Source organism: Mycteria americana, chromosome 9, assembly GCF_035582795.1.
Source record: "Mycteria americana isolate JAX WOST 10 ecotype Jacksonville Zoo and Gardens chromosome 9, USCA_MyAme_1.0, whole genome shotgun sequence".
Lineage (NCBI taxonomy): Eukaryota > Metazoa > Chordata > Aves > Ciconiiformes > Ciconiidae > Mycteria > Mycteria americana.
The window spans coordinates 38708852-38729157 of NC_134373.1; the positions used below are offsets into that span (position 1 = coordinate 38708852).

Sequence of the window (20306 nt, forward strand, 5' to 3'; positions counted from 1 at the left end):
AAGGCTGTGTATAAGCAATAATCAGAAAAGACTAGCCAGGAGCTAAAGATAGGAGCATACTGATAAAAAGCAGTTTCTGTACAGGCCTGAGTCTCCAAAGGAGTCTTGTCATTACGGGGGGCAGAAAAACTGTACACAAAAGAACAATTATCAGATAGCGTTGTTCCCTGCACTAAATAAAAGTCCATACTGCACAAGGGAAGCACCTTGTCAAGGCTGTATCAAATACTGGATCAAAAGTTCTGTAAGTCCAGGTACACCAGAATAAGGAATGAATGTATGGAGAGATGCAAAGATGATGCAAAGAAAACATTTCCCATATCAGGCCATGGGGTATGGACATCCAACTAAAGACTTGGACTTGTGGCTGCCCTGAAGGAGAACAGGTAAAAGGACCTGGAAATTAAACCAAAATGTAAACATGGAAACATATGAAAATCCCAAGAGACATTCAGGAAGACATGAGGGAAGACAGGAAATATATATGACAGCGATGGACCCATATAACTACCTAAGATGGGGGCCAAACCTGGTTCCCCGTTAGGTATCACCAAGTTCCGCAGCAGTGGTCTGTGCTGGAACCTGTGTGAGATAACATTCACAAGTCACCAGGAAGAAGAGATGAACAACAGGTGATAAAAGTCCAATAATAAAAATAAGGTTTCCAGAATAGTAAAGAGGAGGGTCAGATTTGAAGACCTGCATGACCTCAGGAGACTGAGTGACTGGGCAGTAAAAGGAGATGGGAAATTCAAGCTGAATAAACATGAAATTCATCAGAAAAGTATCCTAGTTTTGTATATTTAATGATGGCTCCATCTAGAGCACTTAAGAAAGAGATATTGACACTATTAAAAAAACCAAACCAAAACAAAACCCTTTGGACAAAGTAAGAAAGGTCACTATCCCAGAAACTGCATTTGTCCAGTCTTCCCAGAAATGCAAGAACAGCAATGAAAGATCAGCCAGGGCTCTAGGAGTGCCAAGCGGAAGCCATATACAGGACAAGTATGCTGTGATATTTCTTTAGGATACTCTTCTCACATCCCATTCTGGCTCCCATTACTGTATCAGATGCTCCGAACGCTACCAAAGTGCCACTGGAGGTGTAAATGACCTTTGACATGAAGCTTCATTTCTATTCATCTTCTAGGAGGTCTGTAAGCATGGGCTGTCTATCACAGAAGAAAAAGAAAAATCACATCCTACAACTATGACAGCTCATAACGCCTGTCTGGAGACAAACTCGGGGCAGACTTTATGTAGGAATAAACACCTCCTCCCAGATCTTCACAGTTGTTCTCCTCCTGAGTAAGCCAAACCTTGCTTTGATTTCTCATGAATATTCACAGGAACTTCACAGGAAGGTTGCTGACAGAAGCCCCATCCCTAGCCAGGCCAAATGCTTGTAGCTATTCTGAACACAGCACTAGTAGTTGTGGTTAATCACTACTGGGAAGTGTTTTAGGTCAGGGGTGGGGGGGCAATTAGGGGGACCAAAACCATGGGAGAAAACAGGAATGTAACCAAACGGACACTGTTCGATCCTGGTCAAATCCTCTGGGCTCCCTGTCTGATGGTCTTCACAGCAACCACATCCAAAATGTGGGAGAGGCAAAAATTCAGCTTTGGCTTGTGCTTGTGAGAGCAAGGAGAAGGTTCTGGGTCCCACAAGCAGAGAGGCAACTACCTCTCCCCACTGGAGACTATCAACCCTCCGTGCCCATCACCTGTTTCCAACCTTGGAGCGACTCTTCCCCCATGCTGTGCTAGGGTAGGCTAGGGAAGGCAGCTACATTAAAACTGAATTGGTACAGAAGCAAGATGTTTCTTTTCATCCAGATCAGTCCTGTACAAGCACATCTGCCAACAGAAAAGCCTGTGTGCCTTCCAAGGCAAAGTAGGATCGACTCTGTGGAGGTACAAAACACCACAAGGTGGCAAAGATGAACACAAGCATTGCAGGATTTGTACTAGTGTACTGTGATAACTGAATGCCAAGAAAACCTGAATCGATTATCAGCCAACCAGAAAATATCAGGCTCTGAAGCATCATCCCAGAAGAGATTTTGTTATACGCTGCAGCAGAACAGTGGCTAAAACCCAGGCTGTGTCTGGTGCTTGTGTGGAGAGCATGTAAGGTGCTTGGTACTTGTAATGATGAAGACACAAAATGCCTATTAAAATGAGGAAGAAGGAGATTCTGTTATCCAGAAGATGCTGCTCTTGCCACCCCCCTCACCCTCCCACCCCCCCAAAAGCATTGGTATAAGATTGCACATCATGGCTTTGGAAGGGAAGAAAATTGTGAGAGATTTTTCCACCTTCGTGCCATTAAAAAGAAGTTTTGCTAATTTGGTCCTAGAGGTAGCACTTTACGTAAATGATTCTTCCTGAAGTCTTGCTCTACTAACTAGAAGTGGACTGTGAGCTAGTGTAAAGTGTCAAGAAGCATGCCTGTTATTATGGGCAGTGGTTGCACAAGCCTGCCTTATATGAGAATCTTCCCTGAAAGCCTATTCGGCTCTGACACTGTCTGCATAAATGTTTCCAAGACAAAATTTTCCAGCTTCTCTTCCAAAAACTTCTAGGTCTTAAAAAGACAAAGATGAAACAACATGCCAATGCCCGGCCTTGGCTAAGACAAGAATGTCTGTGCTGACGTTACCACACCTACAGAAACCTATCCTTATTCAAAAGGATAAACCTATCTAACAAAACCTACCCATGACATAATAAATCTTACAAGCCTGAAACTAGGTTAATAACTAAGCACCAGCAATGCCATTGCGGGAGTTGCACCCCGCTCCCCTGCAGCAAGCGACACCCGAGTGCGGGATCAGCCTCTCACCTTTTTACCCTTACGTAGAACAAGGTGCAGATGCGGACCAGGTTAACGCTGCTCTTCAAAGCAACCTGCTTGTATCCACCTGGGACACATACATACCACAATGAAGTCATACTGGACTGTCTTTTGAGGGAAGATGCTAGACACTAAAGGACTGTAATTTCTTTTCTTCTGTGAATCCAAATTGGATGCTCAATACCTAGAGCTGGTACTGCATGACCTATCATGAAAACAAAGTCATTTTCATAGTCCCTGCTCTCTTAAATGTAGTCTTTTGTCTTAAAATATGATCTACATCCTTTGTTTCTAACTACAAGACTTACTTGCCCTCACTAGAACAAACACTTTGAATAAGTCCACCTCAAGCAGTCTCAATCACTTTGTATAAATGACTTTTCTACCACTTTTTGTGTCATATGCAGATAAGATGTTTTCTTCCACTAACAAAAAGAACAGATTAGAGGACTGGGATTAAAAAAACCAAACAACAAATTCCACAAACACTGCTAAGAACACTTTTTCTTTTTTTTTTACTAATAATTCTAGGAACATCCTCTTTCCGGTTACACACAAACACACAAAAAAAGCTTCCTATGAAGAACAGGCCTTCCATTTTTATGTGAGTAACTCCATGGGCATGACCATTTATTTGTCTTGAGCTGCTAGAGAATGCAATTGCACTTGAAAATGCTCAGACTGAAATTCTTGACAGAGTTAAAATGAATTAATTCACCTCATCAGATGTAGTGCTATATAATGAAGAGAAATAGCAGAAGTCACCTGATGGGTAACAGAAGGTAGAGGCAAGAAAAGTAAGAATTTAAATTTAAAACTCAATTTTGCAGTAGCCACAAAATGACCTATACATGTGTGCAGGCATATATAATAGGTACAGTAACACCAGACTCCTGCCATGTCCTTGCAGAAATAACTCCAGATATATGTCGGGAAGAGAAGATATTAATCAGGTGGATAATTTCTGCATTGAGTACTGGAAAAAAAACAAAACAAAACAAAACAAACCCAACCAACAAATCTGCAACAGATGAGTTCTGATTGAACCTTTGGAAGTTGGTATTGCCACACGGAGCAGCATGTTATCCGTGCTGTCTCATGCCTCAGACGCCCCAGTGAAGCAGGCTGTTGAGACCGTTCACTGCAGAGCTGTGAGCAGGAGTGGGACAAAAGCAGCTTTCACACCACTTGTACCTCTAGGAAGGCATGCCCAGACCATGGGCACTGACCCTGCTCCGCTGCAGCAACCCAAGAAGAGCCTCTGTGGATATGCGTGCCTGGGATATGCGCCCCACAGCTCAATCTGCTAGATTTTGTCAGTCAGAGCTCCAAACCTGACTCCAAGCATGTTTCTCTAAGTCTCCAAGCACTATTTCCTAAATCAAAATTAAACAGGACGTTGGAACAAGTCTCTGCAGTCGATTCGCGTCCATGGGAATTTCTATTCTTCATTTAAACAAGACTGAACCATTACAGTGAAGTTTCAGAAAAATATTAGTGACCACAGGCTGATGTGTACTAGCACTACGAAAAAATATTAGCTCATTAATTCCAGGCACTGTATTAATTTCAAACCCATCATACAGCCTTGACTTTGCAAACAGATACACTAATGCAGATCTGAACACCACAAAGATTAGCAATTCTCGTCACATGCAGAGAACAGAGGGAAAGGAACGCAGGGGAGAACTGGTGGAGAACTACAAAACATAGCGCTAAGGTCCACTCTGATGATGAAGATAAGTGACAGAACAGACGCACATACAGTTCGATACAAACCAAATTTTGCTAAGGACTGTAGTTAATTTGATTGTACTTACTAAAAGGAAAAGAAAATAAAATATCAATACCAGAGTGAATTAAAAAAGCACAATCAAATACTACCACCAAGATTCTTAGGGCTCTTAGATATCTAAAGTGTGAAAAGCCCTCTAAAATGCAACATTAAAGAAAAAACCTGAATAAAATAGGAAGAAGGCAAAGAAAAAATACAACTATACTTTACATCTAGGATAAGAGAGTCCTCTAAAAGTAGAATAGTCACAATGAGTGGTGAACAAAATAACCAAAAGCTAAACCCCTTTGTTTTTTAAAAAAATAATAATTTTCTATTCTAGTAAATATATAATTAGGAAAATAGTTAAAAAAAAAAAACAACCCCTTACTCTGCAGAAATGACCACATCTTACTACAGCTACCTTGATAGTCCAAAGCACAATCTCTATTAAGAATATACACTCTGACATGCACCTCAAGAGCTATAATCAAATTTGTGATTTAAATGTTCCAGAATTGGATGATCACAGAGTTTTGAGATCCCTTCAGAGCTATTCTTTGATGCCCATCTCTCCTTAAAAGGGTTTTTCAAAATCTTAGGTCCTAGTCTTGGGTTTTTCGAAGCCTGTTATTAACGCCACCATTGCACTCCTTAGTGCTGTGGTTTATAAGCTGATCTGTGGACATCTCTTCTGTGAAAGATGAAGAAATTTTGTTGGTTTTTTTTTTTTTTTGACTGCATGCTATTTTGCAGTCTGTTCACATGAGAATGTGTAAGTGGATGAACACCTCTTTCACAAGATAACAGCGTTCCACAAATTGAAAAGCTGATTGAGAAATAATGCTGTAATGCCAAAGACTAATTCAGGATGATGAATTTAGGTCTTTTAAAAATTTTTTGCCTAATTGCAAAGAAGGGCAGCAATTTATTTCCAGTAAGTCAGGAAATATTTTATTTTCAAGAACTAACTTACCTATGATAGTTGACAGTGAATGTGATAAGCATGCATCTAATTCCTTGTTAATATTGTCCCAGTAGCAAAGAATCATTTTCAAGCTTTATGTAGCACTACTTTGCCAGAGAAAAGGAAGCATTTTACATTTCTTCTTCTGTTGCACTGCCATTTTTGTAACTTCCACGCATTATATTTAGTCTATAAAAATGCACATCTTTAAAAACTTTGCACAGATATAAATATTGCAACTCATACTGAATATATATATATATATATATGAGTGAGAAACGTAAAAGTGCTTCAGTATGAGTTACAATATTTAATGCCTTAAGACTATTTTCAACAGCAAGCTCCAAAATACTTCTGAAGGCTCCTGCAACAGGTTGCCAAGACAGACACCACTGTTTTGCTAAAACGCTGTCAAATACTTACTGTGAAGATACTGAGCGATGTTTATTATCCACTCATCTGTTAACTTCCCAGCTTTTGTTATCTTGGTACACTTCAGCTGACTTGAAAGATCTCTGGATTCAATCCAACAAATTGTGTCCTCTTTGTAGCTATAGTCTAGTGTCAAAATTGCAGATCCTTTTACAGGAGCTCGGGCAGACACTTTGCTTCCATTAAGATAGAATACCTCAATTGTTTCAGAGCTTGCAGTCAGAAGAAGAGGAGGTCTATCAGCAGGCTCTGAAAACAAAGTAAAGAGAATTTAAAGGGTTAACAGACTGTGTATACCACATTTATCAGTTCAGTTTTAATGCACTTTTTAATGTTCTTACCTGCATGTTTTAAGAGATAAAATAAATTGGCTTTGTTTTTATTTTCATAACTATCATATATTCCAAATTACTAGTCTATTTTATCCTGCTGTTCTAATGGTTCACATCATTAAAGAAAATTAATTACCCTAGCCCCACAGCTTCTGTTTAATTCCACGTATCATTATTGCAACATTTTTCATGCCTAAGTCATAAAATGAAATGCAAGTTATGCCAATTATTTCTATCTAGATTACTGGCATTTCTAAAAGAATGAAGGCCAGGAAAATCTGCAGAACTTAAGAGTACACATGAAATAGTAAGGTACTTTTCATATTAGAGTCTGTAAAATAAGACAAAAACTGAGGACCGGATGCTGCTAAAAAAAACAAAAACCAACCTAACAAAAAACTCAGTGCAATGAAACCTGGCTACATCATAGAGATGATGGGCCTAATACCATGCTTTATAAAGGAGAAAGCGTCATGCAGTGCAGTTTCCTGACAGCAAAAAGGGAACAGCGAATGCGTAGTTTCCATTGGGTTGCCATTAACATCACAATAAACCACCCCCCCCCCCCAAAATATGAAGAAGCAATTCATATTGAGATATTATATGCAACTTAAAGTGTTGTCATATTCACCTGAATCACATTGCCTAGAAATCCTGCTAGTAATCTGTAAAAATACTTGAGCAATGTGTGAATAATGAAGGAAACTATAATACCCCAATAGTGAAGGATACGTATCTTAACATACAAAATGTTCAAGTTCAAACTTTAAAAAGTGAAGTTATCCTCATAGAGGAACAAACAATTCTTATTGAAACAAAATATTTTTAGTGTTATGATGAGTGCTACTAGGCACAAAAGCAACTGTTGTTGCTTTAGGTGTATTTTTAATTGCATTACTGTCTTGAATATCCAGTGCTGCTTTGAAATTATGGACCTGACTTAGTCAACTGCAAATGGATATTAATCTCCATATGAGGAGTCGTCTATTCTATGTGGTGTATTTCATACACTGCTGAAATTGAGTGACATCTTGTTCTAGATCTAGACTAGTACTTTAAACTGAAATAAGGTCCCAGTTAATCCAGAACTGTCAGGGGGATGTCTATATCAAAACCATATGCCTGCAGTTTCTCTTTTTTTTCTGGGAAGAACTCCTTCATTAGAAACAGTAGGATAACATTGCTTTGCTTCAATTTATAATGAACTGCTGTTGACATAAAATATTATGTGCATTGGCTGGGAAAAAAAACATCAGACAGATGTATGTTTTTAAGGTAGAGGATAAAGAAACTGGTTCCTGAAAAAAACCCTTCCTATTAGATGTTGTTCAGCATTCTGAGCCCTGCTCCAGCCGAGACTGAGCTGGTGCAGGACCTTATGAGAAGGTTCCCTGAGAGAGGAAGATATGGTGACCCTAAAAATCGCTTCAGGTTTAACTGGAATAACAGTGATGTCTCATTTTGCAATGAGGTATGTTCAGGTGAATCACTTAATGGAAAGCTGTCCTTTGCAACATGGTCAACACCACTACAACAGGTCTGTTTGTCCCGTTCATTTGTTAAATTAAATAATGTTGTCAAGTGGGCAAACTTTTGGATGTTGTATTTAAAAAATTACCCTAAAACATAGAAACTCACACTGCAGTTTATGTGAAAAATATTTGTGTTGCCAAGTCAAGAGCTCTCACCCCAATCTAATTTGCTTGTATTCAAAGGAATAAATCAATGTTTAAATGCTGTATTGAAATGTGGTACTTTCAATCAACATTCTGCTTAATAAAGTTTTCAAAATTTTACTAAGCAATTCCAGCTGTCTAAGAGGAGAAAAAAATTTGCATAAATAAAAGGATTTGACAAATAATACTTCATCAGCAAGTCTGATTAAGGTGAAAAAAAATGCTTCAGTGAATACGGTCCTCAGTGGTCTCACTCAAATCCACAGAAGTAGGCATTAAATTCTGTTCTTTGGTACTATTTGCTTTTATTTAAACATCTCTTTTGCTGAGCTTTTTTGGGGGCTTTGGTTATGTAAAAAAGTTCTTTGCTGTAAGGATCAGCATGTATTCTTTCTAAAGTGGATTTCATTTATTCTTTCTCATTCCATAATGTATATTCTACCTTGTAACAGACTTTTTCCCTCCCCAGTAAATCCCACACTGACATCTGCAAAACCACACTTCTGTAGCATTACTTTCCAAACTTACTGACTGTCCTCAAATTCACTTCCACCAATACATCAGTCATATCCATGCGTAAGAATTTGTTAAGATTTCAGAAGATATCTAACAGCTGAAGGGACTGAACAACTCCTTGTGACAAAACACCACCCTCGTGGTGTAAGCCACGAGCGAAGCTCCCTGGTCTTGCTTTTTCCAAAAGAGAAGGCAGTTGGGTTTTTAGCTCTTTCAAATTTTATTTGAAATCTCCCAGGTAGGTCCATTGGCAGTCAAGAGGTGGCTGGTGTATGTAAACCTCTCTTTCCCCCCTTTCTTATAAACTTCTGCTACCCATCAGAAGAAGAGAGCCAGACTTAAGAGCTTCTGTCTCTATCACCCACTCACCCCTGAGAGTTTCCAGACTGGTACAAAAGGTGTGTTTCCATCTGCGTCCTGCTACGTTTTGGGATTCTTCTTCCATCTGAGCTCTGTGCTCAGCTTCTCCCTTCCCACAAAATACTACCGCTGCCTAATTCTGGATTCAGTCACTCCTCTCCCAACCAGCAGCAGTGTGAAAAATCCGTTATTATTATTTTTGCTCTTATACTTTGTGGTAAGGAAGACATTTCCACTCTCTGCAATCTATAAAGCCTTCAAGAGGAGGCAGCTACACAGGAGCTGTTTGCAGTTACAGAGCCAGCACGATTGTTCAATTGTCCGAGCTTGCGAAAAAGAACCATATCCTTTCTTGCACTCTTTTGAACTGACCTATTGAAAAGTGTAACGAGGATTTAATACCTCACTAAACTCCAGATAAAGGTTGTATTTCAGTATTAATGTCTAAGACATAAGGGAATTCTGAAAAAGAATAAGCATCAAACCTCCTGAGCAACAGTTGTAATCAAACCTGGCTGCAGACAAAGGAATCGTAAGGACTCGTGGCACTGCTAAGAGGTTCTGCTCAGCAGGCACTATTAAACATTAAAAATACATATGCGTTCTGGCAGAACTTATCCAGAAACTAGATTACCGAGCTTGCAATTACACTTTTGAAGCAGCCCATACACGAAATAATTCAATGGATTGAATCAGTTAATCATGTTTTTTCACAGTAGGGTAGGTAACCTGCTTATTTCAGTGTTGCTCAGATAAAGGCTGATTTCATAACTACTTACTTAAGAAAAAAGAGTAAAAATATTTTAATGATAAAACTATAGAAAAAATATTAGAAGTTCCTAGAAAAAATACAAAGAATATTTAAAGCATCTTACTGTATTTGTATAACACAGATGAAAAACAGAAAAGAAGATGAAAAAACAAATCATGTCTTCTCCCTCACAAAAACTGCTTCTCTGTTTCTCAAGAACAGAATCTACAAAGCTTAAAAGTTTAGTGGACAGATCTAGGATGAGTTAGAGTGAGCTGACAGCAGCTTTTCAAATAACTGGACATCATGTGTGTTATTTTTTCAGGAGTTGTTTTTTTTTTTTTTCCCCATTTGATAGAAAAGCTAAGAAGTGAATAGCTCTCTAATCCGGGAAAGTTTTATGATTCATCCCTCTTGACTAAAATGAAAGCATCTTCCTTTGAATTATGTTTAAGATAGAGTAGTGGAAAAGATGAAAGACTTGTATTTCCCCCCTCCCTGATCTTGTCTAAAATACAGATCAATAAGTGATGGCACAACAAATCAGAAACTAAGGCGTTCGGCTCTGCCAACAGTCCTACTTCTCCTCTGGAAGAAAAGCTTCAGAAATGGAAGCAATTTTTTTTTTATTCGCTACAATGATATGAAAAGGATAAAAACCAGAATTCAGTGTTTACAAGCAGCTTAAAACCCCTTCTCCTGAGGCATGCATTGTAAATTATAAGTACTTTGCTCTTAGCAATACCTGTATTGTATAAAAGTCTGAAAAATATTTAGTAGTGTTGAATAGAATGCAGCCCAATTTTATTTTGAAATTAACTTTCAATGTTTATCCACAATATGCCCCACGAATGGGCTGCTTTATTTCTAAAACCTCAAAACTTAGTTCTGTGAGATTTTACAAGAAAACTGTATTGTGAAATGAATTTAAGAATGATGAATATTTACTAAATATCAGAAAAAGCTTTTTGCTTTAATCTTTATCAGTTCATCCTGCTTTATCTACATGACAAATGTTTCCTATCACATGCCATTTCTCTCTCCATAGGCTACACAGATATAAAACAGACCAGGAACTTTTGGAAGAAAGATGAGGTTTTGTTCCTCAGCTAAAGATTTCCAATTCTGTCATTTTGTTTCCTTAAATATTCTTTTCATCAAATGCAGGCCTTGCAATATAGGCATACAAACTTGGTAAACAAAGAAGTTCTAAAACTCTGTTCAGCAAAGCTATTTTTTGTTTCATTTTCACCTCAGAAGAAGTCATTAACTGCTTCTTTATTCATAAAAGAAAGTGTGGTTAAAAAGTCGGGAAAAAACCACGGTGTGCCCCCAGCTGTTTTGATACCTATTTTAACATCCTTCCCAAAGGTACTGTGCAGCGAAAAGTTTCCAGCTCCAAAGTTATTTAAATGAGCTGAGGAAGAAAATGCAGAATTTAATGAGGGATAAACCTTACCGCCTTCACAGCCAAGCATTTGGCTGCCTGCAGGGTAGTAGAGAAGTAGCTGCTGTGAAGTGCGTTGCTAATTGTACCATACCACACGCGGAAAGGCGGTTGCGCGGGGAGGGGCTGCGAGGCTGCGCAAGAGCGGCAGCTGATCTCCAGCGGCCACCGCGCCGTCCCCCGCGCCGGGGCAGGGCTCCTCCAGAGCCCCGCTCCCAAACACGTGTCACCTGCTCGGCCCCTTCGGCAACCGGGGCCTCCACCGTGTCCCCGCTTCTCTGCTCGTAAACATTCAGAAACCTCCCAGCCAACTTACGGAGGCAACGCAGATGTGGCAAAGGGCTGATAGTCTGGTGCTGCGTCTTCTGCCCTATCTAGGATCTCCGCGTGGACGGCGATTCATATTCTTAGCAGATCTGCTCTTATTAACATTGAAAGTTTTACATAATGCCTAACCTAACCTAACCCTCTACTGCTGCTTCTTATCTTTCATAGCTTTTACACACAGAGCAGAATATTCCTTAGCTCATTTCCTTTATCTATTTGACAACTACTTTTGTCAAGTGTAGACAAAGCAGATAGCTTGCTCTTTCCATCCTTATTTTCTTTAGGCTTTTTAAGGAAAAAAAAATTGATAATTTTTCTAAGTGCTCTTCTTTTTTTTTCCTTAGACACGTTTTTTTGCTGGATTCTGTTCTACTGATCCCCAGCTGCCTTGCGTGATGCCCCTCACTGGATGCCATATCCCAGCTGAAGACTTCCCAGCCTTCAATAAGTAGCAGGATTACTTCATACGTCTTGGAAGTAACAATCTTGGCAGTACCTCTCCCCCTGCGCAACGAGTGACATGGACTCATTTTTGCCTTGTAATCCATTACACATTTTAGATACCTCTCACCAGTCTATTTGTGCAGGGCCACACTTTGCCTTTGTCCCTGCTTGAACCTTATCCTACAAGGCAGAAACTTGTGAAAAGCAGCTTGTATGATCAGTGGAGCTATGAATGTAACGGTAAGGGTGTCGGAAAGCAACCTGCCGGTAGATGGAAATGTCACTATTTTCCACAGTGTAAGTCAGGCCCAATGAAGCAACATAAGCTATTACAAGTCACTGCAGCTCTTGCAGAGCTCTGCGATAAAAGCACCTTCATTACCATGCCAGGCGTCTTTTTGACCTCTGTGCCCTATGAGGTATTTGACCCAAATATTCATCATATTGATAATTTAATCCAGCATTAATTCAAGGAAAAGTTGTGTTTACACACAAAACCAATGTAGTGAGCAACGCTGATTTCTTTGGGGCACCATGAACTTGATTTGTACTCTCTTGCAGTGACTTCTCTGACTAATGACTAGTGATTACCTTCTGAAAGTAACAGAAAAGATGAAAACTACCATAAAATAAACGTCATGAAGTATTAAGAAAGACAGAGGAGTAGTTCTTCTCTGTTAATCTGCTTCATTTCATCAAGACCACCAAGACACTGACAGCTCACTACAACGCTCAGCTGTTACACAGTCTGCTGGATCTAAGAAGGGAAACTCAAAGGCTCATCCAAGCCCCGTACTGGCATCATGAGTATTTCCTGATCTAGGATTGTGTTATTGATTTTCATGTAGTGGAGGAAGAAGAATATTAAAATATTTTTACTTTGTATGGAACTTCTCGTCTCACAATACTTGGCTGTGGATTTTTAATAAAATGTTCAGCTATGTTGTGTGGATCAATACAAAACTTGGTACAAGCAGTAGAAAACTCTGTAACTTTTACTGGTGCTCAAGTCAGAACATATTTAGCAATGCTCTTTATGTGAGGAAGCCTCAAAAAAACCAGTAGACCTTCCTATTTTCTGATGGCAAAATAACTACAAAAAGGAGGGCTCAAAAAATATATAATGAACACAGCTTTATGCTTGGCTGTTGAATCATTGTGGATGTTGAACAATTGCTTAAGGAACTTTTTGGGTTTTTTAATACAAAAGCATTGTTAATTCAATATGCTGAGTAAGAAAATACTGTGTACAATATCACTTCATTAAACACAATTCACTAATTTCCTCAAATACCTGATTCACTGTTAGTAATGAAAACAGGCATTAAGCAACAAAAAGCCTAGTGTGAATATGTATACCACAAAATTCACCTCTTGGGATATTGCAAGGACAAAGCAATCTCATGTCTTTTTTATCCTAAGGGTACAATTACCTCATGATCATTTCCTCCGTCTTCTCAAGATCTCCCTTGTCTTCCCAGAGTAAACAGCCTATTTTGTTTTTGTGAGGAAATCTTTGATTTATTTATGAACAGGGAAACTGGGAAATGTTCTAATCTTGGCTGAATTGAGTATTTCACTTTAATTAATAATAACCATATAATAACTTCTAATATTTCCCTTGGAGTATTGTAATATGTGAAAAGTTTTTCTAGGGTTGTTGTGTGGCTCTTTGTAGTAGAGTGAAGGAAAGTCCATCTCTTCTCTGTTCGTCTCTGTCTGTCTTTTCATGTGTATCCTCTAGATAGGACCAAAACACAAAATATTTTCATTAAGGTAAAAAGATGTTAAAACTTACCATTTTTGACCTTGCAGGATTTGTCATCAGGCTGAAGTACATAACCCTCCACGCAGCTGCAGGTGTATGATCCATCTGTATTTACACACATCTGGCTACAGCTTCCATACGTATTACATTCATTCAAATCTAAAGGGATATTAACGAGATCTTGTTTAAGGATTAGAAAAAAAAGAAATTAAACAAAAAATCAGAATTCTAAGAGAAAAGTTTAACTCATTAAGTCATTAGGGTATGACATTTTATTTTTTCTCCCTTCTCAAGCCATGACCTTGTCATGGATGTTGGCTGCCGAAATTACTCCAGTAACCAAACAGAAGGCCAGGAGTTTTCAAGTTTAATAGCTATTAATTTTGAAAGATGAAACCTTCATTTGTTCAAGTAGTATCCAGTGTCTATATCATGTTAGGGAGACATTTGGGTTCTTGTTAGTACTAGAGACCACTAGTTATCAGGGTCAATGAGTGAAGCAACATTTCAAGAGAGAAAATAATTGATTATCCTTCTCAACCTACTTATGCTGGCAATGTCTTATCGTTCCTGAAATGAACTGTCACAACTTCTACATTAAACCATCATCCACTACATCAAAAACTATCTATTTCTCTAATAGATATAAAGAACAATTTTCTCAACTAGGGTATATAGGCATAATGCCATAAAATCAAGGTGTGCTATTTAACAGTGGTTGAGGGTTTAAGTAATAAATTGACATTTTTAAAAACTGCTGTTGAAATTATTTCCTCAGATATATTTTCAATCACAAAACATGACAACCATAGAGCAAAAGAACTTATAATAAATTATATTTATGAAGAATCCGGCTTAGCACTATTACTTGGAGAGAGGAGTGATTGGTAATGAGCACATACATAAGGCAACAGAGCTCCAATCTGCTTATAAAAAGAGAAAAAATAAAACAAGAAACAAATACCTGGATAGAGAATTAAGCAGTCATATATTTAAAAAATGGAAAAGAACACCAATTTCAGTCTACAATTAATTACGCCAAAATAACATTCTCAGCTAAGTTGTATCATCTGGGAGTGTTCATTTATCAAATTCTAATCTAGGTGTGACTTTATGGGCACAAGGCGAAACGCTACAAGTTTTGCCGGGTCTCCTGGCAGTGAGGGCCTGGAGAGCAGCTCGCACAAATGAGCTGGAAGCTTGTCTGAGCAGTGGGAAAGGCTCCCCAGCTCCTCCAGTCGGGCTGGGGATGCCTTCCTCCCAGTAACTTAAGAACAGCTACCGCTGGGGCACGGGCACGGAAGCCCCAGAGAATCAGGAGGGAAGCCCTGACTCTCGTTCCGGAGGGGGGCTCTTTCCCCCTGCCTGCCCCGCAAGCCCACGCTCGTTCCTGATGAACACCTTGGAAGAGGGGCGAGGAAGCGGCTGTGCTGGCCAGCCTGCCGTTGGCCAGAGCTGGCAGCCCACCGCCGGCCCTCTGCCCCTGACAGCCGTCAGGGAACCATTAGGAAACCTGGGCGGTGATGTTACACTCTATTTCTCGTTTACCTGTGCAGCTTCTTCCGTCACCACTCGTTTCATATCCGTCTCCACAGTAACACTTGGTGCCGTTCCTGGTAATGGCACATTTGAACTGGCAATTCATCTGTTGGCATTTGGGTAGCAATTCTGTAATAATAAAATTTAGAGCAAAATGTTACTAAATGTTTTTAGTATTCCTAAATTGCAAACTTTAGAAACTTTTATATATATGTAAGTGCATGTCTCAGGAGGGAAACACCACCGTTTACGTTAGCTGCTTTTGGAAATATGACACATAATACATCGCAAAAAGCTTGCTTTGAAAATTGCATTTCAGCAAGTTAATAAATAGAAATCAGCATCTTATTTCTATCAACTTGCTCACAAGTTTATTATCGAGGTGTACCGTTGCTCTGCTTAGACATCCATTTTTTGCACATCAGTCATTTTCAGTCAAAGCAATGATTTGGAAAAAAAAAAACCACCAAAGCTCGAACAGTTAGATTATAGTTATAAAAACCAGCCAAGGTTATGAGAAAGGTGTCAACATCTATGTCTTTCCTATTCCTCATATCAATTGATTTTCTATCTTTTTAAAGCTTGTTTTGATTTACTGATACACATATAACCTTCACAGCAATCAATGGAAATACATTCTGGCTCAATAATTTAACGTTGGACACATAATGCTGGATAAACAGTGGACATAATATATGTCATTACTACTGAAGTCCTTCATCGAATCTATTGCTTAGATACAAAACATCAGCACAAGGCATGATGCTAACAACCAGAAGAAATATTGTAGAAATACACACTGTAATGATTTCCAGCGTGAAACAGCATGACAACAAACAAAAAAAACTCAAATCCTTCCCAGCTCCAAGCTGTATGACGTGTATCAATAATTTTGCTGATCACAAAAATAGTATTTTAATGAGCAACAACAGTTTTCCCTCCAGGAAAATAAGAAAAGGATTGAGGAAAACAGCTTAAGGAGTTGAAGGTATTTTTCAAACCTATTTGCAGATGGATGAGAAAATAACCCGCAATTGGACAGAGAAAGGTTCTGTTACAGGAGGGGCTTTAAGTAACTGGGTATGTCCTAAAGAAGAAGATAAATTTGTAGTTCAATATGTAGGCAGTTTTAATCCATCTGATAATTATTCATCATGTTCTACTTGAGAGTGGAATGAAAATGAATATGAAGAAGAGTCTGCATCAGCATCTGAGCCCTGGGGGTTCAATTCTGGAATGTCTGCTGGTGTCAAAATAAAGCTGAAATTTTGGGAGAAAAGTGGATGTGGCTGGCATCCGAAGTTACTAAGTACTATAATGCAACTATTCTAAAAACAAAGAGGTTTTACACAGTTATCGCAGGGCATTCCCCAGAATTCTGTAATCCACACAATCTACAGACTGACGAGAGGCTGACAAACCACCCACTGTCTAAATCTGCCCCTTCTCCAAGTGGTTTGTGGGTTGTTTCTCTGCCTTTTGTGCCCTTGTGAATAGGAAGATAATAAATTTTTTGGCCGTAGCTTGCTTTGTTGGTTTCTTGTCCCTAGTGCAGTCCTTAAATCTATTACACCTTTCCAAGAACAAGTCCCACGCAGAATGCAAACCAGAAAACTTCCCTAAAAGTAACCTAAAATGGGACTGCACGCCAAGGTGTTGAGCTGGAACCAAGGCTGATTAGGTGGTATCTGTTTATTTAATATTTCTATCTGAACAAAATTGACATATACATTTCATTTTCTAAGCAAACATGGATCAACCATCCTTTACAACCCATAATTTTCTTCCTCAAATATTTGCCTTATGCTATACAGCCAGGAGCTTTTACCGGATGATAACTATTTGACTCACAAACGGGACTTGGCTTGTTTGCACTCTTTCCATAATGGAAGCAGACAGCCAGCAGCTTAAAGCAGAATAGTGGGACCTGCACACAGCCAGTAAAGGCTGCTGGAGAACAGCAACAATAAATTGGCAAGTGAGATCCATTTAGGGAAAATTAATAAAAACAGTCTATCTGCTCATATTTTTTACAAGAACTGTTGCATTTCCTTGCTTTTAAATCATTGCAGTATCATGTGGGTGGCTTTTAACAACAAAACGGTTGCATTTTCCTTACAGTAAGTATAACTGAAGTGCTGTGGATAGACCATTTCTGCTAAAAATATTTCTTGTCACACATCTCAACCCTCATTCTTTCTGCACTTTTTTATTTTTCGTGCTGTCTCTCACAACTTCGTCGGTGTCCTCAACCCATCTGCTACGCTTTTAGAAAGGGCTTCTCTGAGGAGGTATTCTACATATACTTCCTTCTCTTACTCAAGTCCTTACATTCACTTCATTGTGAATACTGTCTGATCCTATTGATCAATTAATTAAATCATTTCAAATTTGTTTTCTCAAAAGACATGTTTCACGGTCCACTGTCAATAATGGTTTGAGAGAGTTAAAACTGGACCAGTGAGAAAAACAAACTATCTCCTCTCCTTTTAGCCAGCTAGGAAAAGAAGCAACCTATCACTTGCGTCAAGTTTTACACTAAAACTACTTTTACCAGTTTCCCTGGAGGGAGACAGCTGGCCAGCCAGCCAGCCGGGAATTCTTCAAACACACCAGACTTTCCCACAAATCCATTTAAGAAGCACTATTGACCGCCATACGTTTCTGACTTCAAACTAACATTTCCCCCCTCCTAAAGTATCCATCAGATTATTACAACAGCAATTTGCCTCCACTCACAGCTCCAGTGAAGAGCTTTCTTATTGCCTGTGCGAGAGACACCTTCGTGCCCCAGAACATTTTTGCTTTACTGCTGATCTGCTAAACCAGCCAGGGGAATCCACAAGTGGAAAAGCAAAAAGTACAACAACAATGTCAAGGGTAAGCAAATATATCTTCTATTTTACTAGTTCTTTTGTTTTCTTCATTTTAAGTGACTCATCCTGAAAACCTCTGGAAGAAAATGGAGTTTGCTTGCCTCTGGAACTGTTTGAAGTATTGAAGGACATGCTACGGAAGACAGTGTATACATTGATGGTTTGGTTAGATTTGTAACAGGCTTCTTAAGAAGAGGTGAGCAGGCAAAGGAAAATCATGAAGCAGTGAACACTGGTATTTTTAATGCTCCAGATAGGAAATTTAAAGAGATAAAAGCCAGTGCCCCTCATTTCTTCTTCTTTCCTACCTTGCTTTCGGATCAGAGTAAAATTCTGCACCCACTTTGGTCTCCCTTTCTCAATGTGAATTGGTTTACAAAGTACATCGGCAGTGAAGAATGAGCATCACCGAGCTTTCCACTTTTATCACAGCTACAGCAACCTCTGCAGTTGTCAAAGCATGGTATTTCTGCTGCAAGATTTAAAGGAAGAAGCTGCACTGAGGGAAAGCAAAAGGACAGAGCTTTATAGCTCGCAAGGAGACCCAGAATTCAGGACCCGGAGCTGCAAAGCAAAGCATGAGATTTGCAGAAATACAGGGTAGCAGAAGTAGTTGTGAGTGCCTTTAGGATGATCTATTTTCTCCAACCCCAGGGATACTGACAATTCATCCAGATCTGATATAGGTCATTTTGTTCAGTGTTTTCTTTCTTCCACAGGAGACATGAAGGGCAGCATTTTTTTCTTCCCTACATCCCCATGACAAGCCTCTCTAAAGTTGGGCTCCAGCTCTACCACAAAAGCCACCCTGCTTTCTCAGGCACCCATGTCAATCTTATGCTTCCTGACTTTCATATTCCTCTAACTCCCAGGTATCTAGTCCCATAGGAGAGTAGTCAATCGGGCAAAAATGCTGCTGATCTCATCTCCCCTAAAGTGATATACCTTCGACAATGACTCAGAGGAGCTGTAAGCTTCTTGGACAAAGTGCTCCCACAGGACTTCACAGTAATAAAATCCTGGCTTCATTTATTCCTTCTGTGTTCAAGGAAATACACTGCTTATCATAGTTCATCCAAGATGAATGATATAAGGAACTATCATCTCTTGAATGGCTTTTTAATGAAAGGATTAACCAATTGATCTGACTATCCTTTTTGTCAGTTCCTCCTGAGCTGACATGAGGTTCACAATAGGTTCACACCAGGTTCTCAAGCTTGGATATTTTGGCTGTTTCTATTAACAAGAAAAGCAGTTCAGCTTGTATTTTCTTAATACTGGAATCTTGTATGGCTCTTGGGGACTGCCGAGCAGTAAAGCGGATTTATGAAGACACCTCAGTTAGCTTTGCCTTTCCTGAGAGGATGAAAGAGGACTAGATTCCCACCCAGCAAAATGCATTTAGATGCCATTATTTCTGAGCCACTTGGATGATAATAAGGCCTTTTGGCTGTAGTGGGTTCCCAATTATGTTTCATAAGTACATCTGTAATATATAAAACCTGTGTTGCTCTTTTTGTAATGACAATATATGCTGGAGAGTATAGACAACTTTACAGTACTCTATAAATTAAAATTTACCAGTTACATAATGTTGATAATCATCAATGATACAGAGATGGAGTAAATAAAAGAAATTGGCTGAAGCTTAATAGTTCAAAGTGCAAGATAATACGCTTAGGGAATAATAGCAAAGCTTCTGCTGTCAGTTTGGGATTTCACAATTTGAAACAACAAAAGATCCTTGTCAAAGCGTTCATCAGAGAATGACTATGAGCTACCAGTGCCATGTTGCCTGGGAAAAAGGGAAATGCATCACTGGGAGCATTGGGATAAGCATTTCCCATAGGGAAAGTGTTGATATCAAGGCCCAGGACGCTCGTGAGTCCTTTTCTTCCAGGATGCAGCTGTTGGTGGCTGTGCCCACCCCGATGGATATCTGGAGGATAAACTCAGATTTGAGCAGGATCAGAGAATGGCTTCGGGGATTAGCACAGGAAGAGAGAGCTGCAATCTGAGGGGAGACTGCAAGTTTTTGTGTTGATTAGTGCCAGGAGAAAAAAACGAAGAGGAATTATGACTGCCGTCTATGAATATATCAGAGGATCAACAGCGGGGAAAGAGATCATTTCAGCTAAAGGGCTACTGGCAGAAGTACAATGGGTATAAATTGCCCATTAATAAATTCTGGCTGAAAATGAGAAGGTTCTTAGCTATTACCATAATCAGGTTCT

General features: G+C 39.2%; 1 protein-coding gene across 1 annotated transcript in view; it reads right to left on the reverse strand.

Annotated features, from left to right (window-relative positions):
• The window catches only part of LRP1B (LDL receptor related protein 1B), a 482733-nt gene that overhangs the window by 368936 nt on the left and 93491 nt on the right, over positions 1 to 20306 (reverse strand). The window contains exons 3-5 of the mRNA XM_075511235.1: positions 15206 to 15325; positions 13688 to 13816; positions 6028 to 6285 (exon numbers count right to left, since the gene is read on the reverse strand). Coding sequence (XP_075367350.1) covers positions 6028 to 6285; positions 13688 to 13816; positions 15206 to 15325 — 507 coding nt within the window. The remainder of the gene's footprint in view (positions 1 to 6027; positions 6286 to 13687; positions 13817 to 15205; positions 15326 to 20306) is intronic.